This window comes from Plecotus auritus, assembly GCF_963455305.1.
Source record: "Plecotus auritus genome assembly, chromosome: 3".
Classification (NCBI taxonomy): Eukaryota; Metazoa; Chordata; class Mammalia; order Chiroptera; family Vespertilionidae; genus Plecotus; species Plecotus auritus.
Genome location: NC_137772.1, coordinates 119,906,586 through 119,920,648, shown reverse-complemented (window position 1 = coordinate 119,920,648; position 14,063 = coordinate 119,906,586). Strand labels below are relative to the sequence as shown.

Here is a 14,063-nt window from a genome sequence, read left to right as displayed (position 1 = left end):
CATTTGTTCATGAAATGACAGTGAGTTCTAAAAGGTAACTGATAATCAGGATAATTTATGACCTTTTCAACTATATATACACACAAACACGCATGTACATATACACACAATTTATAAATATATACAGAATAGGAAGTCTGAATAGATAAAAACCAAAGTGTTAACCAGTAGCTTTGGGCTACTATGTCTGGCAATGGAATTAAGGATGATTTGAATTTTCTTCTTTGTCCTAGCTGGTTTGGCTCAGTGGATAGAGTGTCGGCCTGTGAACCAAAGGATCCCGGGTTCAATTCCAAGTCAAGGGCACATACTTGGTTGTAGTCTCCTCCCTGGCCAGGGTCCTGGTCAGGGCTTCTACAGGAGGCAACCAATCAATGTGTTTCTCTCACCATCGATGTTTCTCTCGGTCTTTCCCTCTCCTACTCTCCCTAAAAATCAATGGAAAAATATCCTTGGGTGAGGATTAACCAAAAAAACAAAAACATATTTTCCTCTTTGGCTTATTTGTATTCTGTGGGCTTCTCTGAATTCTTAACGTATAACATAGACACAAACTTGTTAAAGTGACTAAACAGAAAAAAATATCCCCATTAAGCATATTTGTCTTTATTCTTTTTGTTTTACAAACATTTTATGGATACTTTGCATTATATGCATTTTTTTCTTCCTTGTGCATAAATCACACACACACACACACACACACACACACACACACACACACACACACAAAGGGTTCTTTAAATCTTATCTTAAGCACACGAACCTGGGTGTTTTCTTTCAAAGCTTTGTCCTGTTGCCAGGGTGCGACGGTGGCGGGCATGAAGAAGACGGCCACAGTACCTTGGATGCTGAGTTCCGTGATGTAGGTTATTTTGATAAGAACCTTAGCCTTGGGGGGTAAGTTTCCAACACTTACAGTAAAGACATCCTGAGACAGAAATATATTACTTAGCTTGTGACTCAAATGCATATCCACTCTACGCTAGTTAACCATATTACATGAACTACTGGAATTTCAACCTGCCAGATTCTTCCTCAGAAAACAAGAATAGAGCCTACAAGCCAAGCACTGGTGGTGCAAAAGGGGATTCTTAAAGCCACTCCCCAGTGGTGGGAACAGGGTGACATCTAAAAGGAGCACAGAGAGAGAAGGCCCCTTGGCAGCAGGACCTGTCTGGACTAGGGAACTTCACCCAGCGGCCTCTTCACCCCAGAGGCCTCACATGCAGGGCTCTGAGCAGGGACCCCCTCCACGCTGCCCTTCCTGAAAGAACTATGGAGGTTTCTCTGAGCTCCACAGCCTCCAATCCCAGTTCCACCAGTGGCTGTAGAACCAGAGCAGTTTTCACTGAGTTTGGCCTTCACATAATTCTTTTCCCCTATAGTAAATTTAAAACTTTATTTTTTAGAGAGAGGTATTTCACTTTCTTTCAATGGGATATTGATAATCACTGCATAAAGAGACAACCTCATGACTGTTTATGGCTAGATGTATTTTTTTTTCTGATACACAGAGAACCTCTTAACCTGCCAACCATGTCCTCCATTCTACTTGACCATGTTGCCATGAAAATGTAACATGTTTAGATGAGGAGTGTATAACATTAATAGATAGATTTAAGGGATGGATTATTACTTTTGGCATCAAGGATACCTACTTGCAGGTTGGAGATAAACAATGAAGAGATGATTATTAAACAATTAATAGTGCTCATTTTTAAAATGTTTTATTAAATTCATTGGGGTGACATTGGTTAATAGATTACATAGGTTTCAGGTGTACAATTCTGTAATACATCATCTGAATACTGTATTGTATGTTTATCACACAAACTCAAGTCTCCTTCTGTTACCATATATTTGACCTCTTTTACCTTTTTCTACCCACCCCCTGCCCCTTTCCTCTAGTAATCACCATACTGTTTGCTTTTTTTTAAAAAAAAAACTCTATTGTTGAAAGTATTCATATTATTTGCTATTAAAAGAAGTGTATAAAAGCCTGAGGTTCATTTGAAAGACTGACACTTAATCATGTGAGGTTGCAATGCTTCTGCACAGGATATAAATGGGTGGAAGGTGTCACTTCCATTATAACAAGTTAAATAGTCTATAAAATCATATAGACATAAAATAATGTCCTTCTGGTACTTGGAAACACTGTATATATAATATATAATGTATATTTCTATATTATATTGTCCATATAATATTGTATACAATATCACATATAATATTATCTATACATATAAAAAACCAGCGACCATAACGGCCATAATGACCATAACAACCGGTCGCTATGACACCCACTGTAGCCAGTGAACCAGCTGATCAGGGGGTGGGGCCAGCTGGCCAACCTTGTGGCCCCTCCCCACTGACAGCCTGCCCCTGATCGGACTCTTCCACCCCGATCAGGAGCAGGGCCAGCTAAATGTCCCCTCCCTTCCCACTGGCCAGCCCTGCCCCCATCAGCCCACCACACCATGATAGGCCCGCAGCCCCTCCCCCTGGCCAACCCTGCCCCTGACCACCCCCCCACCTCAATAGGGGGCGGGGCTGGCCAACCTCCTGCAGTCCCTCCCCCCAGCTGACTCCACCCCGTATGGGCCCCCACCACACTGATCAGTCCGCAGCCCCTCCCCCCACTGGCCCCATCCCTGATTGCCCCCCCACCCCAATAGGAGATTGGGCCAGCCGGCCTCTCCCCCTGCTTGGCCCCACCCCAGATTGGCCCCCCAACCCTGATTAGGGGCAGGGCCGGCTGGCCAACTACCCATGGCTCCTTCCCCAGGCTGCTGGATCCCAATCAGCACACCCAACCCCATTTGGGGGCAGGGTCAGCTGGCCCACCGCCCGCAGCCCCTCTCCATGGCCAGCACCGCCCCCAATCAGCCTCCCAACCCCAATTGGAGGCGGGGCCCACCAGCCAATCATCCGTGGCCCCTTCTCCCAGCCGGCGTGACCCTGATCAGGCCCCGATCAGGGTGGACTAGCTGGCCAACCTCCCACCATCTCCTCCTCCCAACAGGCCCAGTCCCAATCTGCCTGGATTGGGGTTGGGCCAGCCAGATCCCACCCATACACGAATTTGTGCACTGGGCCTCTAGTACAGTGGTTCTGAACCTTTTTAATGCCGCAACCCTTTAATACAGTTCTTCATGTTGTGGTGACCCCCAACCATAAAATTATTTTTGTTGCTACTTCATAACTGTAATTTTGCTACTGTTAATGAATTGTAATGTAAATGTCCCTGTTTTCTGATGGTCTTAGGCTCTACAGCAGCAGTTCTCAACCTGTGGGTCGCTACGCACAGGTTGAGAACCGCTGGCAGGGTCGCCTAAGACCATCAGAAAACACAGATATTTACATTACGATTCATAACAGTAGCAAAATTACAGTTATGAAGTAGTAACAAAAGTAATTTTATGGTTGGGGGTCACCACAACATGAGGAACCGTATTAAAGGGTCGCAGCATTAAAGAGGTTGAGAACCACTGCTCTAATATATTTATAACAAGTATACATTATATATTTGTTATTGTACTTATTATATACTAACAAATAAATAATATATCCAGAGTGGGGCAGAAGTAGATCTACAGTTGTTTATATAAAAATAAAACAATAAATAATAATACATGAATAAACTGTTTCATGTACTCACAACTGTAAACCTACTTTTGCCCCACCCTGTATTTATATAACACACTAGAGGCCCGATGCACGAAAATTCGTGCAAGAGTAGGCCTTCCTTCCCCCAGCTGCCGGCACCGGCTTCCCTCTGGCACCTGGGACTGGGCTTTCCTCCTCTTGCCACCGGCAGGCACCAGGGAACCAGGCTGGCTTCCCTCGGGTCACCTTCAGTCAGTCGGGACCTGGGCTGGCTTCCCTCCGGCCCCGGCTTTGTCAGGAAGGACGTCCAGAATGACATCCAGAAGATGTCTGGTCTAATTAGCATGTTACCCTTTTATTATTATAGATTTAACACATAATAATACATATACTAGATGTACCAGTTAATAATGTGAAGTTTTTTCAATAGATGGAGTTACACATATGTTGATATATATGCGATTTGATATGTATGCTATTTTGTTGTATTGACAACAAGCTTCAAAACTTCATATGTCAATTTTGCTGAAGGTGTTAACATCATAGATATTTTTACGATTAAAAATGTTGAGCCCTGGCTGGTTTGGCTCGGTGGATAGAGCATCAGCCTGAGGACTGAAGGGTCCCGGGGTCAATTCTGGTCAAGGGCACATGCCCCAGTTGCGGGCTCAATCCCCCATGGGAGGCATGCAGGAAGCAGCCAATCAATGATTCTCTCTCATCATTGATGTTTCTATCTCTCTCCCCTCTCCCTTTCTCTCTGAAATCAATAAAAATATATTTTTTAAAAATGTTGAATTTCGTGCCAAAAAAAGAGCATTTGTGGGAAGTCTTAATTCATTACTTTATTTTGAAGAAAAGTGCTGCTGAATACTTCGGGAAGCTTAGGATGAACATGCTCCATTTCAAGATACTTGTGAATGTTGGTTTAAACGCTTTAAAAGTGATGATTTCTATGTGAGAGACAAAGAACGTTCAGGTCAACTGAAAAAGTTTGAAGACCAACAATTACAAGCATTATTGGATGAAATGCATGTCAAACTCAAAAACAACTAGCAGAAAGATTAAATGTTGCTCAGCAAATAATTTCTGATTGTTTATAAGCAATGGGAAAGATTTTAAAGGAAGGAAAATGGGTGCCACATCAACTGAACAAAAGACAAATGGAAACCGCAAAGTCATCAGTAAAATGTTGCTTCAACAGCACAAAAGAGTCTTTTTTGCATCGAATTGTGACTGGCAATGAAAAGTGGATTTATTTTGAGAATCCCAAATGCACAAAATCATGGGTTGATCCAGATCAACTGCAAGGCCAAATCGCTTCGGAAAGAAGACAATGCTCTGCATTTGGTGGGATCAGGAAGGTGTGGTGTATTATGAGCTTCTAAAACCAGGTGAAACTGTTAATACTGATCGCTACCGACAACAAATAATCAATCTGAACCATGCTTTGATCATGAAACGACCAGAATGTTCCAGAAGACAAAGCAAAGTAATTGTTTCATGATGATGCACCATCATACACTTCAAAACAAGTTAAAGACACGTTAAAAGATCTTGCCTGGGAAGTATTAACCCACCCGCTGTATTCACCAGAACTTGCTCCTTCAGATTACCACTTGTTCTAAATGATGGCACACGCACCTTCTGAGCAGCACTTCAAAACATATGAAGTGGAAAATTGGGTCTCTGAATGGTTTGCCTCAAAACAAGAAAAGCTCTATTGAGACGATATCTACAAATTACCTGAAAGATGGGGAAATGTGTAGCTAGCAATGGACATTACTTTGAATAAAGCACTTTTGATGTTTCTCTTGAAATTATCATGTTTTCTTTGATTACAAAATCCACATTATTAACCGGTAACCTGGTACAGTTGACCCTTAAACAATGTTGACATTAGAGGCACTGAACTCACACGCAGTAAAAAAATCCACAGAACTTAACTACTGTACTAATAATCTATATATATAAAACCCTAATATGCAAACAGACCGAACGGTGAAACAACCGAACAATCGGTTGCTATGACATGCGCTGACCACCAGGGGGTGTGCATGGAACATGGCAGGAATTGGCCAAGGCAGGATGGTGGAGCAGGTGAGCAGGGGCACCAGACCAAGGTGGTGCACCAGCTGCTGTCATCAGGGCGAGCCTCTGGTGGTTACTGAAAATTCTTTGCTCCTGGGCACCATAGTCCTGCTAGGCGCTTGCACCTGCTGCTGGCTCCAGCCTCGCTCGCACCTGGTGTCTGTGGCAGAGCCGCCGCTCACACCTGCTGCTGTCACTGGCCCTGCTCGCACCCACAACTGGCACCAGAACTGCCACTCACACCCACTACTGTTGCCCAGCGCTGGTCCCAATTGCTCGGTGCCATCAGCAGGCGTGAGCAGCGGCTGCCGCCCCTGAGGGCTTCTTCACCTCCCCCTGCTCTTGAGGGGCTATTTGGGCAACAGATACTGCTCGTACCCACTGGCAGTGCTGGCCCCGCTCACACCTGCTGCTGGTCCCAGCCCCAATCGCTCCGCGCCTTCAGCGGGTGCAAGTGGGGCCAGTGCCATCAACATGTGGGAGCAGCAGCAGGAGCGGGGCTGCTGGCAGACAGGGGACTGGGGGCCGTGGCAGGAGGGGCCGGGCGGGGGTGCAGAGGATGGGCTGAGATCCACCCCTGTGCCCACTGTAGCCTAGCGGCCCACAGTTCCTTTCAAGGTGCACGAATTTGTGCACTGGGCCCCTAGTGATAACATAAACAGTTATTTTGCATGTTATACCTATTATATACTATATTCTTTCAATAAAGTAAGCTATAGAAAAGCAAATGTTAAGAAAATCATAAGAAAATATATAATATAGTACGATGTAGTATTTATTGATATTGTAAGTTTATGTCAATGTTTTTTTTATTTCACTAAAATTGTTTCCATACAGTACCAATCCTTCTACTGTTGCTTTAGTTTCAGTGCCTATATCATAGAAGGATCTATGTCATAAAAGAAGTCAAAAGCACTCATGAATAATTGAAACCCTTCTGCCAGACTGTCTAATTTCACTTTTTTTTTGGAAATGCTTCTTCTACATCTTTTTCCTCATCATCTGGCTCTGGTTCCGAAGCACTCATCTCCAGCAAGTGATCTTCTGTTAATTCCTCTGGTGTGGTGTCTGTTAGCTATTCAACTCTTCCAGATCCATATCTTGAGACCCTTCACCACCCACTTTTTTTTTAATCCTTCTTCTACTATTGCTTTAGTTTCAGTGCCTGTATCATAGAAGGATTCATGTCATAAAAGAAGTAAAAAATACTCACAAATAATTGGAACCCTTCTTAGAGAGAGGAAAGGAAAGAGAGAAACATCAATATGAGAGAGAAACATCTACTGGCTGCCTTCTGTACATGCCCCGACTGGGGATCAAACCTGCAACCCAGGTATGTGCCCTGACCGGGAATCAAACCGGCAACCTTTCAGTGCACAGGACAGCATGCAACTAACTGAGTTCACCTGGCTGGGCACCACCAACCTTATTTTGCCATGCCCAGAATCTTCCATGTATTCCTTGAATGGCTCTGTTGTACATCCTGTGAAGTCCCACACAGCATATGGACACAGTTTTTTCCAGTAGGAATTTATTGTTTCTGGCTTGATGGCTCTCACGGCTTTTTCCATAACAACAATGCATTTTCAGTGGTGTAATCCTTCCAGATTTCTGTGATGTTGTGGTTATTAGGGTTCTCTTCCATAACACTGACAATCCTTTCCATAGAGACCATGTGTAATGAGCCTTAAAGGTACTTATGGGGGCGGCCAGCATAGGCACAGAGACCACGCCATGTTGAAAAAACAGAACTGCTTGAGACTAGGATCCTAGCCTCACCACCACCCAATCTGGTTTCAGATGCAAACAAGCACCCTACAGCCACTAGGGACAAAGACCTGTGACCACAACTGCAGACCCACGAACACCAACAATCCAGACATCTTGGCCACAGATTTCTGAGTCACAGAGCCCATCCCCCTCCCCACAGGCTCGATGCAGCACCATAGGAACTACTGGTCCTGCCCCATACAAGCAGGCATCCTGCCCACACAGGGTGGCTCCGGCTCCGCTGCCCAAATTTGAACCTGGGTGTGCAAACACTGGGAATCTGCTTCCTGAAGAGACCAAACCTCACGCCCACACAGGGCAGCTCTGGCTCTGCTGCCCGAATTTGAGCCTGGGTGCGTGGACACTGGGAATCTGCTTCCTGCAGAGTGCACTGTCGTGACCAGACCCCACGCCCACACAGGGTGGCAGTGCCACCTGACTTTGATTCTGGGCAAGCACACATGGAAGTTTGTTTTTTCGCAGCACAGGAGTGGACCTCCTGCCAACACAGGGCGGCTGTGCAACCCAGTCCCCCAAACAGACCAGGGACCCTGTTTCTCTGTGTGAGAGGCAGCACTGAGCACCAGTGACTTGACTCTGGTTCTCAACAAGTGTGCTTGGGATCCCTGATTCCCAGTGCACATACACTAAGAGCCAGTGACTCCAATACTCAGTGCATGAGCACACAGGGACCCTGATTCTCAGTGCGAGGCTGCACCAAGCAACAGAGACTACGATACTCGATTCTCGGCATGGGGCAGGGGGGCTCTGACTCCTGGCATGTGTTAGGGGACTCTGATTTTTGGCATATGCCAGGGGCATCTCTTTATCAGCACAGTGGAGGTGGGGTTTCTGATTCAAGGTGTGTGCATGAGGCTGAACTGAGTGCCAGTGACTCTGATCCTGGGTGAGTGTGGCTCCCACCAACCCACTGCAGCCACAAGTCTTGGTGTCAAAGTGCTTCAGTGACACAAGGGTGGTGTGAAGCTCCCACTGCACATGGCCCAGGCCTCCACAACTCGGCGTTTGAACCTTCTGGTGATAGTTAGAATGGAGAGACAATGAAACAATCCCCAAAGGAAAGAAAAAGAGGAATCACCAAGAAAGGAAATAAGTGAAATGGAAGCATGCAACATGACAAAAAAAAGAATTCAGAGTAATGGTCATACAGTTCATACACCGGATGGATGAGAAAATCAACAACCTATGCAAAAATCAGGAAGGAATCAAAAGTAATATAGCTATAATCAAAAACACCATGGACGGTTTTAACAGTAGACTAAAAGAAGCAGAGGACCGAATTAGTGAGTTAGAAGATAAGGTAGAGAAACAAGCCCAATCTGAATAGCAACAAAAGAAAAAAATTAAAAAGCAGGAGGAGAGCCTAAGGGAGCTTTGGGACAACACAAAACAAAGTAACATAGGTATAATAAGGCTGCCAGAAGGACAAGAAGAGAAGCAAGGATTAGAAAATATATTTGAAGAAATACTGACAGAAAACTTCCCTGATATGGGAAAGAAAAAAATCACACAAGCACAGAGAGTCCCAAGCAAGATGAATCCCAAAAGACCCACACCAAGACACGTCATAATTACAATGGCAAATGTTAACGATAAAGAGAGAATCTTAAAGGATGCAAGAGAGAGACAGAGAGTTACCTACAAAGTATCCCCCATCAGATTATCAAATGATTTCTCAACAGAAACACATCAAGCAAAAAGGGAATGGAAGGAGGTATACAAAGTGATGCAAAGCAAAGGTCTGAATCCAAGGATACTCTATCCAGCAAGACTATCAATCAAAATTGAAGGGGAAATAAGGAGCTTCCCATACAAAAAAAGGCTAAGGGAGTTTATCACTACCAAGCCAGCAATGCAAGAAATGCTAAAGGGAATGCTGTAACAAGAAGAAATAGAAAGGGAGGAAGGAACACAGGCATAAAGTACAGAAATGACAACAAACAAGTACCTTTCAATAATAACATTAAACTTAAATGCTCCAATCAAAAGACATCAAGTGACTGAATGGATAAGAAAACATGACCCATATATATGCTGTCTACAGGAGACCCACCTCAGAACATGGGATTCACACAGACTAAAAGTGAAGGGATGGAAAAATATCTATCAGGCAAATGGAAAAAAAAAAAAAAAAAAAAAGCTGGGTAGCAATACTTATATCTGACAAAATAGACCTCAAAGTGAAGACCATAACAAGAGACAAGAAAGGTCACTTCATAATTCTAAAGGGATCGATACAACAAGGGGATATAACTCTGGTAAACATTTATGTACCCAATGTAGGAGCACCCAATTACATAAAAAAACTTCTGGAAGATATCAGGGGAGAGATTGACAGCAACACAGTCATAGTAGGGGACTTTAATATCCCATTAACATCACTGGATAAATTCTCTAGACAAAAAATTAACAAAGAAACATCAATCCTAAACGACTCACTAGATCAGATGACTTAAGTGACATCTTTAGAACATTGCACCCCAAAACTACAGAATATACATTCTTCTCAAGGGCACATGGGACATTTTCAAAGTTAGACCACATATTGGGACACAGGCAAAGTCTCTCCAAATTCAAGAGGACTGAAATCATATCAAGCATGTTCTCCAATAGATCACAATGGCATAAAATTAGAAATCAACTACAGTAAAAACAATCACAAAAATTCAAACACTTGGAGGCTAAATAGCATATTATTATTAAACAATGAGAGGGTTGCCAAAGAGATCAAAGAAGAAATAAAAAACATCCTGGGACACAGTAAAAGCAATCCTGAGAGGGAAGTTCATAAGCACTACAGGCCTACCTCAAAAAATAAGAAAAACAGGCAATAAACCATCTAACTGCAACTTGAAGAATTAGAAAGAGAGCAACAAGAAAAGCCCAGGGTGAGCAGAAGGAAGGAAATAATAAAGATCAGAGTGGAAATAAATGACATAGAGACAAAAAAATAATGAAACCAAGAGCTGGTTCTTTGAAAGGATAAACAAGATTGATGAACCTCTAGCCAGGCTCACCAAGAAGCAAAGAGAGAGGACCCAAATAAACAAAACCAGAAACAAAAGAGATGAAATAACAACAGACCCCACAGAAATATGAAGAATCATTAATAAATACTATGAGCAACTCTACTCCAACAAACTGGTCAACCTAAAAGAAATAGACATATTCCTAGAAAAATATGACCTTCCAAAACTCAACCAGGAGGAATAAAAAAATCTGAATAGGCCGATAACTATGGAGGAAATTGAAGCATTAATCAAAAAACTTCCAACAAACAAAAGCCCTGGACCAGACGGCCTCACAGGGGAGTTTTATCAAACATTCAAAGAAGAAATAAAACCTATCTTCCCCAGACTATTCCAAAAATTCAAGAGGAAGGAGCAATTCCAAGCTCTTTCTATGAAGTCAGCATTACCCTAATCCCAAAACCAGATAAAGACACTACAAAGAAAGAGAATTACAGGCCAATATCCCTCATAACATAGACGCCAAAATCCTCAACAAAATTCTAGCAAATTGAATCCAGCATTACAGCAGAAAGATCATACACCATGACCAAGTGGGATTTATTCCAGGGATGCAAGGATGGTACAATATCCACAAATCAATAAATGTGATATACCACATGAACAAACTAAGAGATAAAAACCATATAATCATATCCATTGATGCAGAAAAAGCATTTGACAAAATCCAACACCCTTTCTTGATAAAGACGCTCAGCAAGGTGGGAATAGAAGGATCATACCTCAATATAATAAAAGCATATATGACAAACCCACAGCCAACATCATACTCAATGGGCAAAAACTAAAACCATTTCCCCTAAGAACAGGAATAAGACATGGATGCCCACTCTCACCACTCCTGTTCGACATAGTACTGGAAGTACTAGCCACTGCGATCAGACAAGAAGAAGAAATAAAAGGCATCCAAATTGGAAAAGTAGAAGTAAAACTGTTCTTATTTGCAGATGACATGATATTGTACATAGAAAACCCCAAAGACTCCATAAAAAACTACTAGACTTAATAAATGAATTCAGCAATATAGCAGGATACAAAATCAACATCCAGAAGTCTATGGCTTTCTATACACCAATAATGAACTCACTGAAAAAGAAATTTAAAAAGCAATCCCATTTACCATAAAAATTAAGATACCTAGGAATAAACTTAACCAAGGAGACAAAGGACCTCTACTCAGAAAATTTCAGGATGCTGAAAAAGGAGATGGAGGAAGACATGAACAAATGAAAGAATATACCATGTTCATGGATTGGTAGAATCAACATTAGAAAACTGTGGTACATCTACACAATGGAGTACTGTGCTGCTGTAAAAAAGAAGGAATTCTTACCATTTGCAACAGCATGGATGGAACTAGAGAGCATTATGCTAAGTGAAATAAGCCAGTTAGTGAAAAAAATACCTCATGATCTCACTCATTTATGGATTATAAAGAACATTATAAACTGATGAACAAAAATAGATACAGAGGCAGAGAAACATCAAACAGACTGTCAAACTACAGTGGGAACGCTGGAAGGATGGGGGTGGGGAGAGGAGTTAAGAGATCAACCGAAGGACTTGTATGCATGCATATAAGCATAACTAATGGATGCAAGACACAGGGGGAGGGGGAAGGCATGTGCAGGCTGGCGGGGGGGGGGGGGGGGGGCGGTCGGTGAGGGAAAGGAGAGCCCGAGGGAAGGTCAATGGGGAAAAAAAGGAGACATATGTACTACTATTTGTAATACTTTAAATTTTAAAAAAAGGTACTTATGTCTCCTGATGGCTTAGAGACTTGTGTTTGGGGAAAGTAGACTACTTTGACACCTGTTGAACACTAGGGTTCTGGGTGGCCAAGGGCATTGTCTAATGTCAAAAGGACTTTAAAAGGCAGCCCCTTTGTCGCTGAAGCAAAGTACTTCCCGACTTCAGGGACAAAGTGATAAAACCAATCCAGAAAAAGGGTCCTCATTATCCAGGCTTTTTTTTTCCTGTTGTAAGACCAAAAACTGGCAGGTGGTTTTTATCTTTTCCCTTCAAGGCTCATGGGTAAACAGCTTTATAGCTAAGGGCAGTCCTCATCATAAACCCGAAGGAATTTGCACAAAACAGTAGAGTTAGCTTGCTGTCACTTCTTCTGTAAGTCCTGGTGTTCACTCACTTCTCTTCCTTACCTACATATATTTTATACATTCATGATATACCTAACTTTTTCTTTTATTTTTTCTGTGTTGTAGGCTACATGGTTCACCTGTGAGTTTTTTCAAATTGTCACAAGCCTCCAAAATTTTTTCAATATATTTACTAAAAAAAAAATCCATCGCCGAAACCGGTTTGGCTCAGTGGATAGAGCGTCGGCCTGTGGACTGAAGGGTCCCGGGTTCGATTCTGGTCCAAGGGCATGTACCTTGGCTGCAGGCACATCCCCGGTGGGGGGTGTGCAGGAGGCAGCTGATCAACGTTTCTCTCTCATCGATGTTTCTAGCTTTCTGTCCCTCTCCCTTCCTCTCTGCAAAAATATCAATGAAATATATTTAAAAAAAAAATCCATGTATAAGTGGACCTGTGCAGTTCAAACCCATGTTGTTCAAGGGTCAACTGTATAATAACTTATAATATTTATATATTATATATTATTATGTTATTAATGTAATATAGTATGAGAACATTATAGTCACTGGATGGCAAAATACACTCTAAGGTACCCAAAGGCTTGGGTTAGCAATGGTTCTGACTAAACTTTACCCATAAGTAATATCCTTTGTGAAAACTTTTTTTTGTGGGTCATATTCCTGGGGAAATATGTTAGCATCAAGGAGGAAACATGCAGACCAATCCATATGTGACAATAACCCCACACGGTTCAGTGGCAGTCTGTCAAAAGAAGCCAGGCTCTTTTTTATACATGCACTTCAGCAAGGGGACTGTAACTGGTTAACAATTACCTCTTCCTTGCTTACCCTCCATTCTGCAAATGGATATCTTAGATGTCAAAAGTAATCATTTATTCCTTAAATCTATTTTAATCTTAATAACTGTCCCTCCCAAACATCAAATTTTCACAATAGTATGGCAATGTGCAATACTCAGAAGTGATACTTGAAACCTATGGCCTATCTTTAAAAACAACTAAATATCTACTCAAGAGATACTAGTTAGAAGCTGACTGCTTGCAATCTAGTATCTACCAAGGGCACATTGAAAACATTTTATATATAGGAAAAGAAACCCAGTGGACATGATAGCTGTTCCTTCTTCCAGATTCTCCATATTTAATTCCTATAAAAACAAATAATCAGAAAGAACAGAACCTGGACATATCTCAGGATCCTGCAGAAATACCTCCCTGGGTTATGATTTGATGAAAATAGAATAAATTGCTAGTGAGCTTAGTTCTAGGAAACATGTAAATATATTACACACTTTTTAAACTATTATTTTTTAAAATATATATGTAATTGATTTCAGAGAGGAAGGGAGAGGGAGAGATAGAAACATCAATGAGGAGAGAGAATCATCAGATGGCTGCCCCTACACGCCCCTCACTGGGGATCAAAA

General features: G+C 42.3%; 1 protein-coding gene across 7 annotated transcripts in view; it reads right to left on the bottom strand.

Annotated features, from left to right (window-relative positions):
- The window catches only part of PARP4 (poly(ADP-ribose) polymerase family member 4), a 165,351-nt gene that overhangs the window by 66,704 nt on the left and 84,584 nt on the right, over positions 1 to 14,063 (bottom strand). For all 7 annotated transcript variants that reach the window (XM_080662135.1, XM_080662138.1, XM_080662139.1 and 4 more), the window contains one exon: positions 764 to 928. In XM_080662135.1, coding sequence (XP_080518261.1) covers positions 764 to 928 — 165 coding nt within the window. The remainder of the gene's footprint in view (positions 1 to 763; positions 929 to 14,063) is intronic.